Below are 25016 nucleotides of genomic sequence, written 5' to 3'. Positions count from 1 at the left end.
CAGAAGCACCATCACTGGGTGTATCAAATACACACACTGAGAGCCACGTAGTTTCAATTATAGCTTAGCCACAAGAAAATATAACACTTCTTTTATCCCTGCCTTCTCATCTTGGGAAGGTCATGTATATGTAACAGAGTAGAGGAAAGAAACAAGGTGTAGGAGTAATCACTCATGTGGTGAGCATGCTCCACTCTTTCAAGTTCACCTCACAGAAAAAGCATTCTGTTTGTAGCAGGATGCCAGTTCTAATGCACAAGATAAAAAATAGCACTTTTACAGGAAAAATATCTTAGATGTGTTAGCATAGTGCTCATTGCATTGCTTAAACCAAGTAGTACCTTTTTAAACTGCTGATGTCAGCTTAATCAGGATCAGCACTATAAAAGAGAAGAGCTAAAAACAGTGGCTAAAAAGAAAGGTCTTTCACATCCCTAGAGTGAATAAAATGGGGAAGAGGAAGAAACAGTGAAGACCAAACCTGCATTAAACTTTGCACCCTTCTTACCTATGAACAAAGAAACAGGTCTCAGGGACTTTTTCAACATCTCTGTTATGACTTCAGTACAACACATTCCAAGTCTGAATTTGTTCATTAATGTTTTTAACAAGTTCATTAATTGTTGGAACCCTGAAGCCTGGGAGTTTTGAACTTTCTGTGCTTTCTGACATTGACCCCCAAGGAAGCATTGCTTTTGAACTGGGGCCTTGGAGAAGGCTTCCAAATTTGAGTGATGGAGTTAAAATCAGGGGTGTGCAGTTGGAATAGAAGTGTGTGATTTCACATGGTAAAGGGTTTTAAATTTGAGATTTTAGAATATAGCAATAGGTATGGGACAAGATGGAGGTTCTTACGCAGTGGCTCTTGTTCCTTCTTCTTCATGAATTCACATAGTTTTTAGTTAGATAAAGAATCCTGCAGTGCAGGTCACAAGTATTTGGTTATTGGGTCAAAAGTATAAATAATATAGATGTTAGCTCTTAAATAGTTAAGCTTTCAAAGACCTTGCAGCTAGCTAAATTCACCTCTATTTTCTCTCTTTTGGCTTAATAGCTAGAAGTGTCGAAAAACTCTCTGTACTTTAAATAAGAGTTAATGAACAACCAAGTCCAAACAAAAAAATCCATCTCTTAAGCATTCTGAGTGAAGGCAGAAGAAAAAAACTAACCACTTTCAATAATTAATATTTTTAAACTTCTCAATCAAAAGCACCCAAGAGGAGAGTCACTTGCTCAGGTGCTGTGTCTCTGCATTGCCTCAGGGACCTATTGTCACCTGGCTGTAAATGACATTTAAAGCCCCATCCATTGTGCCATTACCAGCTTGGCTGTGGTTAACCAGAGCCACAGCATCCTTCTCTGTAACAGTGGTGGGAGTTTTTCACCACTTAATTAGTGGTTTGTCTCAGCCTCTTCTGCCTTCACTCAGAGCCAGGATTAAAAAACACACGAAGGAAACGGATTGTCTTGTCTTTGTGCTTGGTTGTTTATTAAATCTTATCAAAAAGTACAGAGAGTTCTGCAACACTTCTAGTTACCTGCTCGAAGAGAGGAAAATTGGGAAAGATCCAGCTACTACAAGGTCTCTTAAAGCTAAACAGTGCATTAGAGAAATAACACCGATATTATTTATACTTTTAACCTAATAATCAAATTCTTGTGACCCTCAGTGCAGCACTAACTGCCCAACCAGAAACTACTGCCTGAAACCATGAAGAAGGAAGGTGAACACCAAAAAGAGACACCACCCAAAATCCTGCATCCACGTGAAATCACACGCTTCTATTCTAACTACACCCCAAGCCTTCAGGCGCAAAGCAGTGTTCTCCAGGGCGTGAGTGGCAGAAAGCACAGAGAGCTGAAGGAGCCCGGGTTAGAGGGACCCAAAGGTGTGCAGGGACACAGGTGGGAGCAGTACCTCGTTGATGGCCAGCTGCTCGCCGCCGCCGCCGGGGTGGCCGTAGCGGTGGCCGGAGCTGCGGAATTCCTCGTACAGATCCTCCTCGCTCCCCACATCGTCCGTCAGGGCTGTCTTGTCCAGGGCTCCATCGGTGATCACTGCAACAGCAAAAGGCACAAATGGGCACGGAGCACGCTGTTGTGGAGGCTGGAGTGAAGCCAGAGGGGTGGGCAGTCCCGGGGCAATATGGAAAACTGCACATGGAGCCTGTCCACACTACTCTGAGGCAACATGGACAGCTGGTGCCTAAAAAGCAATGGGCCCTTTGAAGGGAAGGCATGAGTGGGTCTTTTGGAACCATGTATGTCCCCCCATAACACTCCCATCCTGATCAAACCCAGGCACTCCACGATCCTGGATCCTCGACCATCTTGAGCCAGGTTCCCTCCTCACACTGCTGCTATTCAGTGCTTGATTTAAGGGATGCTTTCTGGGAGTGTCCAATCACAAAAGACAGTAAACTATATTTTGCCTTTGCGTAGGAACAGGAAGAAGGAGGAAAAATGATAAAACAACAATTGACATGGACAGTCCTCCAGGAGCTCATTGAGGCAAGGGGCACCCTAATGCAGCATAAAGGGAAAAAAGACAAGGAAACTACAGAGGAAATTTTGGGGCAGAATTCCACCCTCATGCGTGTCTGCTTTTCTGAGAATTTTTCTCCACTCATGTTGTACCCTCATAAAGGATTGTGTCTTTTTCTGACTGGAAAATATGATTTAAAAAAATTCAACAACTGCTTTGCACGTTGCAAAGAAAAGATCAAGCAAGAATAGGAAAACAAGGTCTGAAAAAAGGCACAGGGCAATGATGGTACAAATGTGACTTTGCTGTGTTGACAGGAAACTGGACTAGGTAACAAGCAGCTCGTGTCTGCCACTTCATACCTTGAGGATTAGGATTTACCAAATCCTATCTGGCCAAAGGAAGTCTCAGCATTTGGGAAAAACATTCACTTTCCTCTTTGTCCACACACTTATCTGAGAATCTTTTTTGATGCCTAAAAGGGTGCTTGCTCCAGAATTATCCATTATTACCACAGGAAGGCCATTCTGCTCAGCACAGCCCCAAACAACATACAGATAACGGAGGGTTCACAGCCTGCAGCTACAACAAACACTGAAGTCTCAAGCCTGGGAGAAATAAAAATGTGGCATTTATACTCCTTGCACAGAAGAAAGTGTCACTTCATCTGTTTCATGGGCAGGATCTTTTTCCTAAAGTCTCCTTGAGGTATTAGCAAATACCCTTCAGTGGCATGTAGTGTCATTCATCCTATCCTTGTAGTGGTTACTGAACATGAACTTTCTGTCCTCAAATCTGTGAAAAATGACAGTGATTAAAGAAAACACTTGCTGACATATTCATCTGGATTAGCAACTGCTAGGGCAACAGTTTCCATGACAAAACAGTGGGCTTAGGAGGATTTCTGTGCAGGAAGCAAGTACCTACACAGACATGATGCAGAGAACTGCTGATATAAATAGGAATTTTAGTTCAGTGGACTTGACATGGCTACAGGAGTAAAACTGAATGAAAACACAGACATTACTATCAACACTCCTGGCTGTGCAAGTTACATGATGTTACCCTCCAAATATCTGCAGAACAGGTGAAAAAAATCTTGTGAGCTTGACCTTGTAGAGATTGAATAGGGAGCTACTGACAAATCTGGTCTCGAGCCCTCATTTCCCCTAATGGTGCAAGTGCATCTTAAGCACCTAATGGTGCCACTGGGTCAAAGAAAGCACCCTATGGTTCATTAGCTAATCATTACCTGAAACCAAAGCTGCACCACATTACACTGAACAAAGTGCTGACAGAGGTTACAGCCAGACCTGCAGAGCTTGTCCTCACCAACACTTTCAGTTTGTTAGGGCTGCACCACCTGATCACTTCTATTAACAGTGAGGTTTAAATTCAGTGTAGCAGCTATCAGTTCAATGCAGGGACCTGACATCAAAATGACGAGTATGAGCTATTTTTAAACTAACTACTTGCTTGTTTGTGCTTTGAATTCAATAAATAGGCACAACACAGCAAAGACTGTCTGAAGCTGGAACTCCACTTGGTATTGATGGCAATTGAGGACACGGAGGTGCATATGAGCTTATGATTAAAGCAGAATTTTCTGTGCAAGTATGGAACTACCCAACCATTCAACTTTAAGTGACATTTCACAAAAAAATCAAGCATTCCCCTAGCTCTGCTCTGACACCTCACATAGTTCATTATACAGAAATTCTGCACTGAATATGTGCCAGTACTATAGATTGCATATAAAGCAATTCTGGGGTTAAGACCTAGTCCATTAATATAAAACTCAAAACTAGCTGGAATACCACTGATATAATAGTTTCATGCAGAGCTACCATGGTTGGAACTTTTAAAACTAAATTGAGGTCATTAAAGGTATCACTTTTTGCTCATATACTGTCTGAAAAGCCTTTGTCTGATAGTAATGAACAACTTTCAGTGTGTTTGTGTTGCACAGAAACAAATTAGAAATGTTTTTCAAGAATAAATAAAAATAAATCATTTATAAGAAGCAACTCAGCAATCATTTAATTCAAAACTCTTCTGCTGCCCTCTGATCTCATTCTTTTCCCTTATTTTACACATGGCTCCAATGCTCCCCTACACATCTTCGCCTGTTTTCACTGCTGAAAGTAACCTTCAGCTTGAAAAATGTTCTTTGGCATCTTTAAAGCTTTTGTTTTTTGCCCCCACATTTTCCTATTTGTTCTCTGATCTGTGCTTAGATGAAAAAGCAAAAGCTCCAGGGAGGTATTTATCTGTGTTACTTAAAATGCTCTATACCTCTGCTAAGTGCCTTGAAAGCTGTGCTTGCTTTTACTGGAGATCTGTTTTTCCTCTCTGATCTTACCAAGCTCATCAATTCTCTGCTGTCTCAAGACCTGCTACTGCATTTGAGATTAGTTTTCCTGGCAAAAAAAAGTCCTCATAGACATATTGCACCAAAACTTCACTTCATAAGCACGAGAAAGTTCTCAATCCTAGAGGAAGAATGGCCCAAGATAGCCATTACACATTTTCCCAAAGTAATGCTGCAGAGAAGAATTAAATTAATGAAAATTAAGAATTTGCTCTGAAGCAGGTTAGATGAAAGACATGACCACAAATAAATAAAATAGTAGTCTGGAATGGTGACCCAATGCACTAGAAAACCATCAAGGCAGCAGGAGAACGAAGGCTTTTAGTGTAGGAACTGACTTAACATGCAAAGCATAAACTAGGTCAAGTAGAAAAGAAGCAAGCTCTATACAGAAATCTTAGAAGACAAGTTAGCAGAGATTGCTGAAACAGTCTATCAGCTTCCCCAACAGCACAGCACTGGCTGGACAGGCTGCTATTAAACTGCACAGTGGCTAATTCAGATCTTCATTGCTGCCACCTCCAAGTGCACATCTCTGTCTAACACTGAAATTCAGTGGCACAGTCATGCCTGGCCCCTCTGAAACACTGACCTGACCTGCCCCTCCCTGGCACTCAGGCCACACCAAGGAACAATGTTCTGCCAAAAAGTAAATTAAGCATCAATTAACTTAAGTAGATTTCTTCGTGTTTTATACCTCTGTCCTGAGAAATTTCACTAAATATGGCAACAAATCCCATGTACAGGAACAGAGGGAGAGGGAGTCACCAACATTTAGTACTACAGCCAATATGTGCAAGAACTAAAACTGTTTCACACTGCTGTTAGTCCTAGTCCAAGTTTGGGATTTATGTCATTACAGTACAAAAACAGATGGATAATTCTAGCATGAGCAGCTCACAAAAGAAATGCCACACAAACTCTTTTTCAATGCATCCATACAGATAAAGTATCAAAAACCCCACTGGATGAGGATGTGAAGCTTCCAAACTCCTACAGAACACGTCACTGGCAGCAGTGAGTGGCACAGGTGGTCTGAGCAGCTCGGGCTGCACTCACAGACCACAGGGAAGGGTTCTGGGCAAACCAAGTGAAGCTTGAGCAAGATGGTCCAGGGGAGGGCTCACCCTGCTTACAGCTCCCTACAGAGTTTGGAATGCAGGTGGAAGCAGGCAGCAGTGGGAAGGGTCCTGGCTGGGCTCTGCTGAAAGGTGAAGCCAAGCCTCTAAGAGGGACTCACAGTTCCAGAGCTCTCCGTGCCACCAGAGCCTCCGGAGATGGGAGCAGCTCTGGGGCTCCACAGGGAAGAGCACTCTGTGCCCAGAGGCAGAGCCACAAGCCACAGCTGAACAGCTCATTGCCACCTGCCAGTGCACTGCATCCTGCTTCGAGGGAAATTGGGATAATTGGAAGGCACTGCCTGCATGGGGGGATTTTCACAATCAAGCCCAGGTGACACTGGAGAACAAACCAGCCAGGCTGCACTGGGACAGCCTCCATCTTCAACACCAACAGAGATGGCAGGGAGGGGAAAACAGAGAAAAGGTTTTGTGGTGTTCATCAAACTGGTGGGAAGATGAAGCTGGAATTAGATGATCTACTGGAGGTCTCAAAAAACAAATGTTAACTGTAGTCCAGAGTTCAGTTAAAACTAATGTCACCTAGTACGGGTCATGCAGTTCCACACATTTGTGCTCTGCTCCTCTCCCAAAGGATGGACCTGCCTCATTCCAAGTGCCAGGAATTAGTGAGCACGAGTTGCTGTTAAACAATCAAACAAAGAAGCAGCTCAAACAAAAACCCAAATCAAAATGATGCCCCAAAACCCCCATACACCTATCACCATAAAAAAAATAAATTAAAGGAATATAATCCCACCCTCTCACTGGAAAATTATTCTCACAGAATAAATTTCTAGAATAGTTTCCTCAGAGGAGATGGACACTACAACCCCAAATTTAGCACAGCCTCTTAACAGAGCTCTCTCAAACTCACAGAGGTTTATGTCTCAGCTGGAATAAGCCCCAGCAGCTCCCCAGTGGCAAGGAGCTCCAGACGTGTGTCTGGGTCACAAGCCTGAACAATGACCCAGGACTGAAGGAAAATGAGCTAGAGGCATTTTCCCAAAATGTTGGTTATCTGTTTTTACTTGACTTGCTGTCTGCAGCTTTTAGGGGTAAGGCTGGGATAGGAATCCATGATGATTACAGACAGCTTAGAAAGCCAAGAGCATCCATAGTTTATTAAAAGCATATTATATTGACAAAGGGAACTATTTTTCTGTATTTGAATTCTCTCTTTCAAGTGTGCTTTTTCCACATCCACCCATTGCATTTGTCTCTGTAGCATTTACATTTAAAATAATTCACCAAAACAACAGTAGGAGGCTGATTTACACTCACAGAGCAAATTAATTCAGAGCTAACAACATCATCCCCTCTGCCTCACTGAGCAGAGATTGCTGTGGTTGTGTGCAGCCCACAGGAAAGCGCAGTGCAGCTGCTGGAGGAAGCACTTCAAGTGATTTTAGATGACAAAAAAGTGAATGGCGTGCATGGGGTTGGGAACCACACCCAGACTACACTGCCCAGGTGAGAAGAGCCCCTCAACCCTCTTCTTCACCCATTTGGGATTGCTAAACCCTGGTCTCCTTAAAAAAACAGTGCTGCAGCCTCCATCAGCCCTGCTCTCAATTATGTGCTTCATTTATCAGATGCTTGGTCCACGGAGGTCCCTCTGCAGCTGCCACAGTGAAATCCATCAGAGTGATGTCATCCCACTCCTGCCCCAGCAGTGCCATTCTGCAGCTCTTACTGTGCTGATGGACCCTCTCTCATCATTCTGCTTATGGGTGTGGGCCAGGTTAACAGGAAGAGGGAAGTCAGGCAGGGAATTGGCAGCAAGGGAACAATGACCAGTTAGGATGAGCTTCGTGAGAAAAAAACCGGAACAAAACAAAACACGAAAACAAACCAGAAAATCACTGGGAACATCATCCTCCAAAACCAAGTCTAGAGAGCTGAGGTCCTTATGATGACATTTCTGAGTAGGTGATGAAACCATGTTAAGTCAATCTTTGAAGGAGAAACCACAGACTGGGAAGGAAAGATAGAAAATGTTTAAGTGGAGAAAGCAAGCTTCCTCCCCTCCATTGTAGAGAAACATTAAGAAGGGAAAGGATTCAACATAACAAAACTTTGGTATAGTGCCACAAACAGAATTTCTTTTGTGAATGAAGCCAGCTCCTAATTAGCTGAGGTAAAGAGCAAATCTGTGCTGCAATACAAAAAGGGCAGCTCTTCACTGGAAAACCAAGCACAGATCCTCTGTGGGTCTGCTGGGCACATCACCCAGGGTACCATTCATCAGCAATAATGCACTGAGCCACCCACTCAGGTTTCAAGAGTTTTTAAATCCCAATTAGAATCTAAATGACTTGCAGGGAGGCTTAAGGGAGTTCTCAACTCTCTCGGGCAGCAGAGATAATTATGGGGAAGAGAGACGTGGATTATGAATGGCTCTGCAGCTCTGACTCCCACGTCACCACTTGCTCTGCCCTTGTAGCTTGGCCCACGTTGCCCTGGCACACACAGGGCACAGAGCTGCTCCCTCCTGCCTTGTTGGGGGATGCCACAACTGGGACAGGGGGAGTGATTTAGCTGGCTTTGAAGAAGAGTGGACATCATGGGAAAAAACAGAGAGAAAATCACATAAATATACTTTCTTCATCCAAGGCCCGATCCTTTGTTGAAAAGTCCCTCTGTTGTGCTGCACACAAACTATTAATTCACTGGCCTTGTTCCCATCACAGCTACTGACTTGGAAAAAATGCAGGCACGTCCTCCTCCTCCATGTAGTTGTTGTTTATTTGCTCAGGTCTGATTACTCATCCATAGTGACTGTTTGCTCTCGTTTAGCAGATTAATGTCTCTGGAAATGCTATTTACTTTATGTCTGGACAACCCTGAACACAACAGGGGCCAATTTGAGTTCAGTCCTTTAAGCCCTATCACAATCTAAGCATGAAGTCAATGGCAGCAATCAAAGCCAGCAGACAAATCCTTTCTAGTATCCAGGCACATTCTTTACCATATCCTTGGTAGGGTGTGCAGGTTGGAATAGCTAGCATGTCATTTACTGCCCCAAAAAGGAGTTTTATTCATTGAAGTGGCTGCAGTTCAAAGGAGTTTGAATGTGTGTGTGGAGGTGAAACAATCTACCATCATTTTTGAATATTTCCTCTGTGAAAGACTAAAGTGATCACTTTTCTCATTTCTAACAGGTAACAAGCACTGACATTTCAAACTCATGCAGAATTCTCACCTGTCCATTTCACTCTGCTGCTTAGCCCTGTTCCTGCTACACCTTGAGTAAAAACCAACCCCAGACCAAACTGCTCTCCCTTGATGCAAAAACCACCCCCAGCACCAAAGCTGTCCCTTCATCAGAGCATCCCCAAATGCTGCCGGGCTGCTGGCTGGGGAGCAGCACGTCTGACACTGCCTGGTGGAGCGTGACCAGAGTCACCTCAGAGCAGCAGTGTCCTCACTGAGCCATCAGCTCACCTGCAAAGCTGAAAATGCTGCATCCCTGCATCCATATCCACCCATTCTTATCCAGAAGTGTAACAAAAACTGAGGAAATTCAAACAGACGGGCCAGGAAACCAGAACAATAGTTATTTACAGCAGGCAACACCTACTTCAGCAAACAGGAGGTAAAAGCAGCATCAAAGAGTGTTGGTACAGCTGAACTGGAAGAGATTCTGTCAATAAGATTCCAGGAATGTATTTGTTTTTATCTGTTTATTTTTAGAAGAGCATCAGCTCCAGATTTTCAAAACCTTATAGGCACATTCCACAAGTTGGAAGATCAGCAATGTAGCAAAAAAGACACTGTTTATTTAAAAGATTATTCCCACAGACTTCTCTATAGGATCTCAACACTTGCTGCTACTTCAGAGCATGGGTACCTGTGGCATCATTCCTAGAGCCACCTTTGGGCTTCTCTCAGCTTTTGTTTGCACAAATATATGGAACGTGCCTGTAGGAACATGCAAACAAAGGAGCCATGCTTATCTTACTGCTCTGCCTTCACTTAATCTGTTTTCATCTGAACCCAAGCCCTGGTGCATACTCAAGCATTCCCAAAATCTGTGTTTTAATGCTTTTTTTCCTCTTCCAAAATGCAAATGAAAGACCCTTAAACAATACAGAGAAAACCAATATTTCTAGTCATCACCAGCCCCCAAATAAAGACCTACAATAGAAAATGTTCCCCCATTCTCTCAGGAATTGTTGCTTCTCCTGCCTCTGCAGCTGCTTTCCAAAGACTGAATTGGTGATTTCTTCATGCAAGTGCTGTTATGTCCCAAACCTCACGCTGTCCTTGTCTATTTTAATTCCATTGATTTACCAATGATTTGCTTCACCTCTAAAACAACTTCCTCAGAGCACTCACAGGAGAGTGGGAGGTACCCAAGCACCATGGGCTCACAGAACTTCCTTACTTGTCCCTGTTACTTTATTAAACCAGGGAAAGAGCACAAACATGCTGTAGAAAATGCTGGTTGACTTACATTTCCAAAGATTCTGCATTTTTATTCTGTCTCTATATTCAAGCACACCCTCAAAACACCAAGTGCTTGGAAGCTAAGTCTTTGCTAGAGATTTTGTTGCCAAAAAGCAAAAAATTTTCTTCCGTCTTAATTCACAGTCTAAAAACAAGAAAATTCCACTACACAAGAATTTTTTAGCTACTGGCATGAAAAAACGTACTGTAAAGAATGGTTAAGATAATTTTTATGAAAAACTGCCACTAGGATGTAAAACAATTCATATCACAATGGTCTCTAAAATGTTCCACTCGGCCATGCCAACTTTGCATGGAAACAAAACAGACACAGATCTTTCTTACAATGGCATCATCCACATTATAACTTGAATGATGAAAAATGAAGAATTGTTTTCATAATAATTTAAAGCCTTGACAACGGGGCCACTTTGGTTAAAGCAAAACTAACAGCAGAGCCTGGAGGAGGCCTGCAAGCCCCAGCCTGGGCTGGTGAGTGACACATGCCCTGGGCACGGGCTGTTTGCAGCAGCATCAGCACAAAAAACCTCTGCTGGCACTTGGGAAAGGCAGGGTCTGAGGATGGGTTTAAGGAACTAACTTTGAACACTTCAGTTTGAAAAAAGTGTCCTTTGGTTTTCCCCAGAATTCTGCATAAATGCCATAAATTTAGTCTTTATCTTGGTGAAGCTATCCAGGCTGACAAGTGGCTTATATCTATGACCTTGGACCACAGAAGTAATTAAAAATGAATGCCATGAGAAGACTTTCAATTGCTCTTGTGCATATCAAGTATAAGTCTCAAGGGGCAGCAAGACTGTTTTGTTGACATTATTTTGCATGACCAGTCTTCATGTAACACACAACACATCTGGTTTAATGCTGAGGATACAATATTTTAATTTTAAAAATATTGTTAAAACTGCTTTACCTGTACGAAATCCCTCTGTCCCAGTTTATATTTTAATCTGAGTTCTAAGAAAATCCCTGAGATCAAGCTACCAAATATTTCTGAGGGGAAAACAGAAAATCAAGGATTAATATTATTTAACTACCACAATAGCTAAGGGATCAGGTTTTTTGCAGCAGACATTTGAATCACACGATGCTTCAACCAAGGAGTCAAAGCCAGGCTCTGAATTAGTCAGGGGAATTCTTTGGTGGTGTTTAGAACAGATTTGGGAGATCAGCTCTGAGCAAGCTACAGGACAGGTGCTGATCACAGCCAAATGTCATCCAGTTTTTATATTTGAGTAGAAAAAGACACAAGAGCATTGCCACTGGAAGATGGGTGCAGAATAGCAGGGCACCACTTCAGCTCAGGGACCTCATGGACAGAGACAAGGTGGAAATTCAAACCCACTCAGACATGGCACATTTACACTTTTGTTTGTTCAAACTTTGCTGTCAGAGCACAAGACTGACTGGTTTTAAAAATCAATATCTGTGCTGAAGAGCAGGTGTACAAACCAAGGAAAGAAGGTTGGAGCCCAGAGGTGCCCTGGATGAGTGTCCCACCCTCGGGGCTTGGCTGGGGGTGCCCTTCACACCAGCCAGCCCCAAGCCCTCTCCTCCCCAGGGACTCCTGACTTCCCTGCCAGTGACACATGTGAAACGGAAAGACTGCACCAAAATAATTTTAAACTGTATATAGACAGCCATACTCTTATTAAATACATTGAAGAATTCAAGCACAGGTCTTACAGCCTTATGCATTTCCCACTGTTCTTACTGAGCTGCCCAATGTGAAGTATTTGCTCCCTGGGAGTCTGGAGAGGCAGATATGATGGATTGCTGCAAATGAGATTTAAAGAATTATCCTCAAGATACTGCACCTACTGATTGATGCATCTCAATAAACTTTCAGATATCATAGGAACAAAAGGAGGCTTTACTTTCGATAAAATTAAGTTTCCTTGGAAATTGGTGTGAGAAGCTGCCTCATTTCAGAGTTATTCCACAACATTCAGCTCCAGGTCTGAACTGTGGCTGGATGTGTCAGATGCAATCTCACCCAAAGCAGGAAAACTTTTCCAAGGAAAACAATATTCCTCTTGAAATACATTAAGTATTCAATTCAAAGACATTATTAATTGCCCCTTTAAAAGGAAAAAAATATTCTGTCAAGGTCACCAGGCCAGGGCGCCTTTCATAGTTAAATTCATTACTTAGGATGTTTACTGTGGGCTTTGAGAAGGAAATCAGAACAGCAGAATTGGTCAGCTCAGCATTTCAGCAAATCGTGAGCCTGAGATGCTAAGTGTGCATTTTGAACTGTGAATTCCAAGTGGCAAATTACCACTTCCAGATCATTGCATGCAACACAGAATATTTTGGAAGTTTTGGAAACTAATTTAGAAGTTGAAGCCATCCCCAGCTGGAGAGGGTAAAAACGAAGCACAAAGGCAGCTGTGCCTAAGGCACTGGTCAGGAAAGGGACATTTTCCTGGAGACAGGGCTGCAGCACTCAAAGCCATCCTTGCAAACCTGACACCAGTGTGGAACTTGCTTGCAAAATACACCCAGGCTAAAACAAGGACATCCCTTCCACAGCAAGTCTGTGTGTTCTAATGCACTGCCCAGGTGAACAAACCTGCAATTCTTTATCAATTGTTTGGATTTATGAAACGAGCACAATAATCCTTTCACTCAAGGGCAGGTATGTCAAATGTGGTCTTTCCCGTGTTTAGCTACATTTTAAAATAATAAATTCCACAGTGCCACTGGTATTGGATGCCATCTGTGCATCTTAAACTGGCTGAGGACATGGCCTGGATGAAGTGTAAACACAAAATCTGTCAGTTTAGATCATACTTCTCTAAGACCAAGCTCCTGGCTAATTTTCATATTCATCATGAATTGTTCTGTGCAGAAACATCTTCCTTTAAATTAAGGTACAGCTGTCTCTGTCTCATAAATTCAAATAATTATTTTTATTTTCAGCTTTGGTGGTATTTCCCTGCACCAGAAGCCCAGCTTCATCATCTCTGAGTGACAGCCTATGTGATGCAGGATTATTACATCAAAGGACAACACTGAAGTATCAATAAAGGAAAGAGGCCCTCAGGAGACTACTGTCAAAAGATATAAATTTCTTCCTCTGATATGAAAAAACCCCTACCCAACCTCTAAAACAAATTCCCAGATGATGTCCATCCATCCTGGAGAGCCATCCATCCTTGCTGTGACAGCGACCAGTGCTCTGAGCACCAAAATCATTTATTTTACTTGGCAGGTAAGGGGTGTGCAGAGCTGAGCTGGGCTCACCCTGCATGGTGCAGCCAGGCCAGGGCTGCACTGCCTCGCCCCAACAGCCACAGGTTTGCCCCCAAAAGCAGCTTTGGGAGATACTGATCTACTGCTCTTCAGTTTCTGTAAAATCCAGTATTCAGGGACAGGTGAGAACCGTGAGTTTTGTTGATTTATTCTAAAGGAGCTCTAAAAGAGAATTATTCTAGTGATTAAAATCACTGAGTGAAGCCCACAGCATGTAGTGGGGACCTTGGAAGCTTCACATGCTGTAACATCCTTGAAAAAACTGAGGATGCTTTCTCGGTCCCTGAGGCCATTAGGGTGCAGCAATGGCAGATACTGCACACACGTGCCCGTGGTGTTTGGCACGCTGCACTGTGAGCGTGTGGCTGAGCTGCAGCTCTCCTGCCAGCCTGGCTCGGGGGGATGCTGCAGTGCAGCCCGTTGTGATCAGCAGAGCTCAGCCCTCGCTCTGGCTGGAGACACCAGCACTGCCACCAGCTCAGCCCTGCACAGACAGGTGCAGAGGACACTCTGCAGCCATTCAGGTGTGACCCTTCTACTCACAAGCTGGCCCAAAGCAAGCTCACAGCTCTTTACAAATCAGCTTTTCGCTTGTATGAACAGTGTTTACCGTCTCTTCTCCCCTCTTTTCTTCTGAACAAAAGATGGGTAATGGGGGCCTGTATCCCCCTGTAGCAACCTCCCCACCCTTAGCTGTCTCAGCACTGTAGATGCTCTCAATCCCACCCCATTAGAGAGCAGCCCCTCCAAGGAGCCCATCGTGCAGCTGACAGAGCCATTATACATACAGACGAGGGATATAAATCTCTTCACAATCCTGTTTCCTCAAACCTTGATTAATTACACTTCTGTCTGCCTTCTTTCCTTTCAAACACAAATGCAAAGGACGGGCTCCAAAAGTGGGACATTCTTCCCCTCAAGTCCGTGTCTGAACTCAGCAGGTGCAGTTCCCCTGAGGGCAGGAAATTGCCATTTCTAGACCATGTTCCTGGCGTCTGCTTATCTCTCCTGCTGGAAACGTAGCAAATGTCATCAAAGTGTATCAGAAGTCAAACAATCCCCTTGACTCCAGTATCCCTCTGCTGTAAATACAGGCTGAGCTTGTTTGAACTGGAAATTGTCGTTCTTGGGAATAATTGCTCTGTACACAGCACTGCCTCCAATCCATGCCAAGGCACATTTTCTGAGCTCTATGAGTTTTCATTACTAACCTCAGAGTAACCTTAAAGGTTTGGGTTCATTCTTTTCACTACACTGCACAGATCCCTCTGCATAATCTCAAAAATGTCAACAGCAAAACAATCAGAACAGGCACAAGGGTGCTTGCCTGGCTTCAGTGCAGAACAGCATTTCCAGTTTGATACAGGCGAGAGAGGTCTCCCAGAGGTGAGAGAAAAATGCTCTCCATGTACACATATCCCTTTTAATGGGGAACAGATTGATCCTAGATGGGAGGGACACAAAGAACAGATGAATTCACAGCTAAACAAGGTAGCAGCAGAGAGATGACAAAAAGTATAATTAATACCTCCATTCTAATTAGTACTCTCAGTCTAAAGCAAGAAAATAGCATCCTTTGATGTTGGCCCACCTCTATACTATAGGTAGAACACACAAAGTTTTCACTTGTAACCATCATTTCTCCTCATGTTCTGTAGTGGTTGGGATCACCAGAGGTTTGAGTTGGCACTTTGGAGAGGGCTTGGGCACTGAGAGCTGGAATGGTTGGCACTCAGATACCATGGTCATAGATCATCACAGATCCAATGATTCCACCACCGAATCTACAGCTTGGTAAATTAAAAGTGGCAAACGTAAACTGAAACAGCATTTCAGCCAACTCCAGTTTAATCCAGCCTTTTGGGAGGCACAGAAGCAATTGTGAAGATGTTACTCTTCTGAGCAATGGGGTCTGGGACTCATAAAGGAGACTTGGCCTGATGAAGAAATCAGCAGGTTTTCTCAGCTCCAAAATGACGACAGCTGAAGAACGGATCTGGAAATCACGAGAAGGCTTCTACACTCCTGGTGACAACACTGCAGCATCACTGTGAGGAGAACACTGTGGCCTTGGCTATGCCAGAACCACTGAAATCTGTCAAACCCAAGAGAGAGCTGAGGTTGGTCTGTGTGAAGACAGCTTCTGACTTGGCAAGTACTTTCCTCTCCCTTTTGGGGAATGGAAATAGTGTGAACTCAATCTCACCACAACTGATGTTACTTCCTCAACTAAGCATCTACTTTGTTCCTTGGAATAATCTTAGTTAGAGCTCCCTATGGGAAACAACTGCAGGAAAAGGAGAAATTTGCACCTAATTCAGTCTCCTGACAGTATTTTGCTAGACAAAAAAAGCAACGTCTTCATCATGCTCACAGAAATGGAAATAGGAGTCATAGATAAAAAAAATTCTCACATTAAAATTCCAGATATTTCCACAGTCAAAAAGACAACAAATCCCAAAATTATACAATGTGCCAAGAGAGCCCAGAGCAGACACTATGGCTAAGGTACTGTAAAGGTGAGATCACACCAGGAGTCAGCAGCAAGAGAAGAAAGCCTGCTCAGTGGGCTCAGCTGAGCACCTCATCTTCCAGGAGAACACGAGCAGCAACAGCTTTCTGTAACATTAGCAAAGGGAGGAAGGGTTCAGGCTGCTTCATCTCATGAACAGATCTCTCTTGCCCAACAAAGACCCATGATGCAAAACATTTTTCCCTCCAGTTATTAATTTATACTTCCAACGTCAGCGAGTGAGGCTGGTATTAACCACGCACTCAAACGATCTCACTTTTCTGTGTGATGTGGAGAAAGCTGAGCAAGACCAAGATGGACCAAGGAGGACAAGCAAAGCAAACAGAGAGCCCTGTACAAGGTGATAGCAGCAAGATACTCTGCTTGTTTTCCTACCCTCATTCCAGGAAGGGAACACATCCCCAGCCCCAGAGCCACAATTAGGATGGTGTAGAAGGGGCAGATTCCCTCTTGTTGCCACTCACAGATATTCATCTCCACTGCAGCAATAAGAAAGGATTAGGACTTTAAAAACAACATATGAACCACATAAATATGTTTCAGAAACAGGTTGAAACAATTCAACCAATGGAAAAAGCCTCTTTAGATCCTAACTAATGGATTGCATTTATCCAGCAATGAGTGACAAGAAAACTTGGGCCTGAGAGAACAACTTATAAATTGTATTCCCATGGCCCACAGACATCTTATGCTGGGTTCTAATGAGAAAGATGTTGAGGGACTGCTTTGATTTTCTCTTGGTCCAGCATTCAATTTACATCTCCTTCAATCCCTCCCCAGCTATCTCTGCTCTAACATGACCAAAGGTGAAGCAAATGCAGCTACTTAGAGCTAGCAAGGACATGGACATGGCCCCGGAGGCATCACAGCAGAATCTGGAATTCTCATTCCCAGTGGGTATATAATACCATTTTTAGTAGTTGCTGACCTGTGTTAGCAAAAGAATGGGGTCAGAAAGGCAAGAAAACACAGATGTAGCAGAACATTGCAGAAGACAGAGTGTGAGACACCCCCCAAAAACTGCACGTCCTGGTGAGTACGGAGCTGGAATTGAGCACGTCCCTGCTGAAAGCAGTCCCTGATAACGTCTGGCATCTGGATTGTGTCTCACTAACCAGGAACTGACAATGTCACTAAAACAGTTAAACACCATCGTATCTCAGCTATTCCTGGGTGATATTTTTTTGTTCATTTTTGGAACAGAATGGAGAGTCACCACAGATAAGTTGTCCAAGATAGGGTACTGAGCTGCCTAGAACACCAAACTTGATTTAATACTTCCTACACGACTCACATAGTTTGAATCACCTGTGGGACCTTCCAGGTACCCTACTGAGCCTACAATAGTCACAACTCAACCATCTACAGAACATGGCACTGAAAGTGGAAAGAGGAGGACTGTGAAGTCATCTTCATTCTATACAAATACACAGGAGGCTTTTAAATACATAAATTAGGAGGGAATAAATATCTTGGGAACATAAGTATGCTCCTAACCATGCAGAAAGGATTTAATCCAACTTTTACTAGAGTAAAGGAATATTGGAATGGAACCAAAGTGAATTACTCTGCAGTAATGAAATAAAAAGATCAGTGAAGCCAATTACTTGAATTGCAGCTCAAATCATAGGTGGGTAGCCCAGTGTTCATTCTGATCTTGTCTACACAAGGCAAGACTGGAAGGGACCCTCAAAATCTTTTTGCCAGTTCATCTTCTCTGAAGCTGAATCAGCAGCAGTAGTAGTTTCTGAGAAAGGTTTCTCCAATCTCCTCTCCAAGACCTTTACTGACTGAAACTTCACAGTCTCTCCAGGTAATCTTTTTCCAGGCCTTCTCCTAGCATCCAATCAGAAACATCTTTGATACAGATTTCCCAACCCCTTCTGTCCCCTCACTATCCCCAACACATAAATAAATATCAAATAGTTACCTTCAGGACAACCTTTCCAAGCATTTCAAGATTCATGTCTTCCTCCATTTTCCCCTACTGCACCCCCCTAAAATCATCCAAACTCCTTCTGTAGATCACATGCTCCCGATTACACTCATTACTTCCTCCTGGATCTTCTCCAACTCATCCCACACCACTCTTGTTGTGGTGCCCAAAAATATGCTCTGTATCACCTTAAAACCACTACACACACACTTCACAAGTCAGCCTACACACTGTTTCATGCTTCAAGCTAAGTGTATTCAAAGGACTTCAGAACAGCTTTATTTTAAATTATAGAGGAGATTGATGTAGGCTGGGCAGCAAGAATGCATCTGCCATGAACTCACTCAAAGCCAGTTAAATTGAGGGCACTGTGTTTCTGGGCCCCAGTAGCTGTTGCTGACTTCACCCGAGTTCAGTGCTATTCCAGGAGAAAGGTGCCAGACAGTTCCCTGCTCTGCAAACCCAGCAGAACGTGTCCTGACACAATCACACTCTGATTTTGGAAGTCCTCTTACTCACTGTGCCTCCTGATGTGCACTGAGCACTGAAAGCAGTCTCTGGTACCCATTTTGGTCTGAACTTTGAACACCCCTCCCAAGAGCTCTGCTGAACCTGGATGTCTCTCATTTTCTCTGATTTACTGCAGCTCAGCCAGATCCTGGAAAGAGACCTGTCAGTTCTTGTTGTGTGCAGCTCAGTGACCTTCAGGAGACAGTCTTGCCACTGAGCATTTTGTTCAGCAGAGAACTGAAGAAAAAAGCACAGAGCCAGGTCCCTGTCTTGCAAGAGTCACACTGCTCGATGATCTGCTCTCCCTAATGCAAAAGGGCAGAGTATTCCCTTCCCTTTTTTCTACCCCGTTAGCCTGACTATAAATGTGATTGCACTCATAAACATCCACAGCAAGAGATCATTTGCCCAAACTAATTAACTGCTGCCACCAAATCACCACGTAATATTTTCACTAGAAAAGTGCAGCCTACACTGCTGTGTGACATTTAGCTTTTAATTGCCCTCAGTCACCAGCGACAAAATTTCAGATGTTATTATTTGTCTTGGTGAAAGTTCCCCCTCTAGATAAAACATGAGGCCTTGTCAAATACTATCACAGGAGCACCAGTGCTCTGGGTTAAGCTGTAGCAGAGGCTGTGAGGGAGCTGCCCAGCCCCCAGAGGGAAGAGGACATGGGAAGAAGGGGATTAGGACAATCCGATGCAGCACAGCATCACTGGGGCACAGCGGGGAGGGAGGAATGCTTAGGGCAGGAATTCATGCTGAGCAGAGTACTCCCACTCATCCTGGCTCCAGCCAAGGGGAACAGGGAACAGGACACCACACTCCCGAGCCTGCTGCTCTCTCACTGGGCTTTGAAAGACTTTGGCCAGCAAGGTTTGCTCTGAGTGGTTTTCATCTGTGCAAACAAGGGCAGAACAGCTGCACTGGGAAATGCTGTCTTGCTCCATTTAGCTCGTGGCTGCTCACCAGCCAACTGTCCCAAGAGCTGCCCCTTGCAGTCACAGCACGACTTCCAGCCCCACTTCAACTCGGAAATTGCTCTTAAAAATTTGCAGTTTTTATTTTAATCTCTCAATAAACCTGCCTGTTGATTTTGCTCTGACAGCACCATGTCTATTAGAGACCAGAGAATTCAAGTGCCTGAAGCCACTTCTATACAAGCCACTGAGCTGGTGCTGATAACTGGGACCAGTTAAGAGTTCAGCTGGGCATGCACATATCTTAATGTTCTCCTCAATCCCAGGATGGGCAGCAAACAAAATCCCTTTTGGGGTTGTATCACACCAAATATCCTGTGGCCAGCAGAACAGGAAGGCCGTGCCAGGGCTAGGAACAGAGCTATTAATTCAGGGGAGTGGCTCACCTTACAGTCACAGAATATGCATCAGGAAGCACAAGGTGATTTTAAAATTTTAATTCAAGACTGGAAGGATCAATATCCAAATTAGTCCACAATGACCTAGCTCCAGAAGGAGCAAGGAGATGTCAATTCAATGCTTCAGCCAGGTTGATTAGCCAGGCTGAGACAGGTCCCTGTTAAAACCTGGCTGTGAAGATCTAACCCACACAGACATCTCTGCTCATGTGTAACTACCTTGGAAATCTTTCACACTGCTTGGTTTTGACAGGTAGAAGCTAACTTTCAAATTTTCCACCCACAGATTTTTCCAGGAAAGAAATGCCAAATTCCATTTAAAGTTCTTGTAAACTAGGGCCCAGAACAAACCAAAATTGAATGTCAAAGGCTAAAATGTGAATCCTTTGCTCACCTTAGTTTATAAAACCTCTCTGCATTTGTATAAACCAGTGGCCTGTCATAAGTGGGTATGAGCTCAGCAGCCCAAATAAGTGGGTACAGCACAGTCCAGGACAAAATCCAGCCTGCCTGCCAGCCCCAGCTCCTGGAAGCACAACCTCAGCTGCCCTCTTTTGCTATAAGTCCTGAAATTTACTCCCATTTTCACTATGGCCGTGTAACCAAGCACAGCAAGTGGGGACTGTGAGCTTGGAAGATGTGGTTTACAGTTTTGTGCTCTTGCTTAAGCAAGCTGTGTTTTCAAAGAACAGGAGTTACGTGCCAGGAAAGGCTGCAGACTAATTTTAAAAATAATTGAGGAAGATATTCTTCTACTTGTTCATATGATTTATGCCATTACTGCAGCTTTTCTCTCTTCCAAGTAGTCTTTAATGAGGAGTAAGACAAGTGATCAGCAGCCCAAGAACTCAGATGCTTCCTGGAATTGTTGGGATTTAATGTAAATGCATAAAATCCAGGCATCACAGAGCTTTTTGCAATATAATCCCAAAGCTTCTTACAGGCCAACTCAAGATAAAAATTTTTGTGCCTGTCTGGTTACACTGAACATGCAATAACCTCTCAGAGTTTGGTGCCAGAGGCTATGAATTTACCTCAAGGTATGTGTTTTATATGCAACAATATGTTGTCATTAAAACAAAGCTCCACAGAAGTCACATCTCACTCGTTGTCTATAATCTCCCCTTGGAAACAGTTTTACTGTCTGCTTACTCCAAAAATACAATTGCCTTTTGCTGCACAAGGTGCTCAGTATGAGCATGTTCCAAAATTGTAATGTGAGTTTTATGGGTTTTTTCCCCAAAAAGCGCTTTGAATAGCTCCTTGTGTTACTAGCATGCAGAGACTGATCACAGCACCACCCTGCCAGGCAGTTTAAGGACAGACCCCTGCCAGGTGGGAGTACCCGAGGGAACAAGAGGCTGTACAAGGCTGACAGTAGAAAGCAGAGACAGGCAAAGCTCTTTGCTGGTCATCTCCCTGAAACTGGAGGAAGATCTCCTCATTCTTACTTCTGCAGGTTTTGCTGCACCACTAACTCACTCGTGTCATTACCTGCAATCACACCCAACTAGGACTAAATATTAATTTCTGCCAATTCCCCTGCTGGGCTCCAGAGTAAAAGAGCCCCTGGAGCTCTTACCACTGGGAGGAAGACACAATAGCACAGCTTTTGTAAACAGGCCTGAAAGCTTCCTTGGTTTTGTAATCATCTTACACAACTGCTATGAGCCATGACAACATCCTTTCAGATTATAATGTCCTGAGACATGCAGATAGCAAAGACTTGCCTAAGGCTACTCTTCTTCTGCTTGTAAAACTATTAATAAAAATACCTAGGCAAAGACTTGACTTTATTGCTGTAGATTAAATGAAAAGGCAACTGTGCAAGAAGTCTGGCCAGAAGGATTACATTATTATTGATCTGGTTATTGTCTGATCAGGTCAGCAGCAGGTCAGCAGCAGGACTCACATTCCTGCTATACAGCCCAACTATTTAGAGAAGATTTGTCCTCTCAGGGCAGACTTTCCTCTGCTGTCTGCCTGCACTGCATAGGCTGGAATGGAGCTGTGGATTGGCAGAACTCCACTGCTACTACAATACAACAACTGCAATGGACTAAAATTTGCTATTTTGGCTGCACGTTTTCAAGCTGCAGAAGGAAGCCCACGTGGAAGACTATCCATATGTGTGGTTTGCCCAAATGAAAGAGTGCAGCAAACCCCTGAACTTAAGCTTTGCAAAAAGGAAGTAAAATCTGTGCTTGCAGTATTTGGTGGTCCTTCCATTGCTGGGCATACCTCAGCTTTGCTGTCTTGTTAATCTCCATCAGCCACCCAGAATGGCTGCCTGCACCACAATCTGCACAGGAAGTGGGCATGGCACCAAAGTCAGCAAGCTGGGTCACATTCCCAGCAGTAATTACAATGGAGAAAGAAAATAGCAGGGGGAGAAGACAATACCCAAAATCAAGTGGTGGGATGACAGAAGAACACACATCTGTGCTTCAAAATATCTGTGAAATCAGCTCCCTGTAATTCAGTCTGCACATTATTCCTTCAACCCATACTCATACAGGACACTGCTCTGAATTGCTCAGGAGTGTGAGTGCCTTGCCACGTTCAGGGCACACACCAGCCATGCAGCTCCAACAATTCCCAACACACACCAGCCATGCAGCTCCAACAATTCCCAACACACACCAGCCATGCAGCTCCAGCCAATTCCCAACACACACCAGCCATGCAGCTCCAACAATTCCCAACACACACCAGCCATGCTGCTGCAGCAGCAGGCCAGGATGTTATTGTTCTCATGGACTCACGCTGGCAAGAAGTCCTCTCTCCACCCAAACCCACAGAAAGCTCTCAAAGTTGGAACCTCAGACTCCCCAGTTTTTGAATCCTTCCATCCTGGAGGCCTCAGAGATGTTGAGCAGACCATAACACAGCCCTCTGTAGCCTTGTGAGCCCATGCTCAGCTATGGATTGGTTGTGGGGGAACTCCAAATGCTTTCAGCATCTCTGAGTTTGTGCTGCCCACATTTCCAAATATTTAGGTAACTTTGGATGAATCAGAAAACAAGACATAGAAGAGAAAAAATAATTCCTTTTCTACACTTAGTAAATGCATCAAGAGACTGTAAAAACATTCAAATCCAGAGTAGCAGAAAAGTATGGAAGTTTTACTTTAAATGGCTTTATTATCCTCATCAGGAACAAATAGCTTAAATTAAATTTAAGTCTCACCTATGGGTTTTTGTGAATGGGAAGCAAGGAAAGAAACTCAAAATTTATCTTAGAAAGTCTGGTCTTAAAGCTGCTCATTCTAGATGTGCAAAGATTTGGGCTCACAACAGAAGTCTCCAAGCCAATTTAACAGACTGTTTTTCCTGTGACGATCCTTGGTGTATGTAAAACAGAAACCTTATACCTGTTGTGGATATATAACTTTATTTCACACATGAGGAGGAGACAACACCTATGTTTGCTGCTGAAAGGAGCAGTGCTCTCCTGCAAACCAAGGGAGGGGAAAGAGCCTGAAAAATCAGCAACAGAGTGAGTACTTGAGAGCAGCAGTGGCAGAGAGCTCCAGTCTGAGGCCAGCACTGAGATTAAGATGATTTTTAGCCTTTGCTTTCTGTTTTTCTGACATTGCTTCAGATCCTCTGTATCCCACTATAAAAACATTCCTCTTAGGAAGAACATGGGAGTGAGAACAAAGAGAGAGATTTCCTCCAGTAGCATACACACACTAAGGAAATTCAAAACAAAGGAGCCCAAACCCTGTTATTTCATAGGGCCTTTAACATTCATGCCACAGTTAATGGCATGTTACCTTGCAAGACACAGAAGACTTGCTTTACATTTCAGCTGAATCTTAAGTTTTTTAGCAAAATGCAAGTCAGTTTGTCTCAAGAGAAGAATTTGTCCACAAAACCTAGGGCCCAGTAAATCTAGCTGTTATCTGACAGGAATGCAAACACATCAGCCAACAATTAGTTCAACATCCCATTCTTGCTGAGGGGGATTTCTTGCTTCAACCATGATACACATATTAATTGTATTTTTTTTCAAAAATCAAAGCAAAAATTATATCCAAGTGTTGAAATAAATCACCTAAACATGATGGCTGAAACAATAATATGCAAAATCTTGATCACTGATCCTTCTAAATTGACTTTCTAGGCAAGGTTGGTCCCATGCTGATCTTAGCACAAGTAACCAAAGACCTGCTTAGGAAGGGTGGAATTCTGTTTTCTCCTTGTACAGCTGAAGCTACAATATAGCTTTAATCATCAACTCTGTTTAACCTCCATAGACATAAACAAATTTCAAGGAATGTAAAGAATTAGACAGGGTCATTAATACAGGGCCCAGAAGCTTCAAATCTTTAATTTGACATTAACTGTCTGAAAAGCAGGCAAGATAGAGGATGCCAGATATTTTAACACAAATATCTCATTTGTGCACAGTGTTTCTGGAAGAAATTTGTGCTTATGATAGAAATGCAAGGTTAAGAGTCTTTTCAGGGCACAAGGATCACTAAATGGTGGCAGTTCTAATTACTGCTTGACTGTGACATCCCCTACCCTCTGGCACTCAAGCCTTCTTTATCTTAGAAACATCTGGCTTGTTTATTACCTGAGGATTCTCCTTGCTACACAAATACTAACAGGAGTCTGAGAATTCCCACGTGGAGGGTTTTTACTTAAGAACAACATAAGCTGTGAGGAGAACTCCCTTGGGTCAGAGAAAGCTGAGGTTCTTTTCAACTGCAGGCATAAAACTCACAAAGCACAAGTATCCTTGTTTGAGGAAATAACCTTTAAGGACACAGCCCAGCTCTCCTGGCACATAGAAGGCCCCCTGTGATAAGCAGATTAACAGAGGTGTCTTGAAGAGAAACACCTACACAACTGGGGCATGGGGAGGGAGAAGCTTTTCAACTGGAAGGACAACTCTGGCACAAGGACAAACGTGTATGAACTCGCTGTAAGGGAATTTAAGACTG

At 43.5% G+C, this 25016-nt stretch overlaps 1 protein-coding gene across 2 annotated transcripts in view; it reads right to left on the bottom strand.

Annotated features, from left to right (window-relative positions):
* The window catches only part of ARHGEF4 (Rho guanine nucleotide exchange factor 4), a 203940-nt gene that overhangs the window by 46840 nt on the left and 132084 nt on the right, over nt 1-25016 (bottom strand). For both annotated transcript variants that reach the window (XM_088170536.1, XM_014870310.2), the window contains one exon: nt 1919-2058. In XM_088170536.1, coding sequence (XP_088026662.1) covers nt 1919-2058 — 140 coding nt within the window. The remainder of the gene's footprint in view (nt 1-1918; nt 2059-25016) is intronic.

This window comes from Sturnus vulgaris, chromosome 10, assembly GCF_052056855.1.
Source record: "Sturnus vulgaris isolate bStuVul1 chromosome 10, bStuVul1.hap1, whole genome shotgun sequence".
Lineage (NCBI taxonomy): Eukaryota > Metazoa > Chordata > Aves > Passeriformes > Sturnidae > Sturnus > Sturnus vulgaris.
Note: the sequence above shows the minus strand (reverse complement) of the source record. Positions and strands in the feature narration are given on the sequence as shown.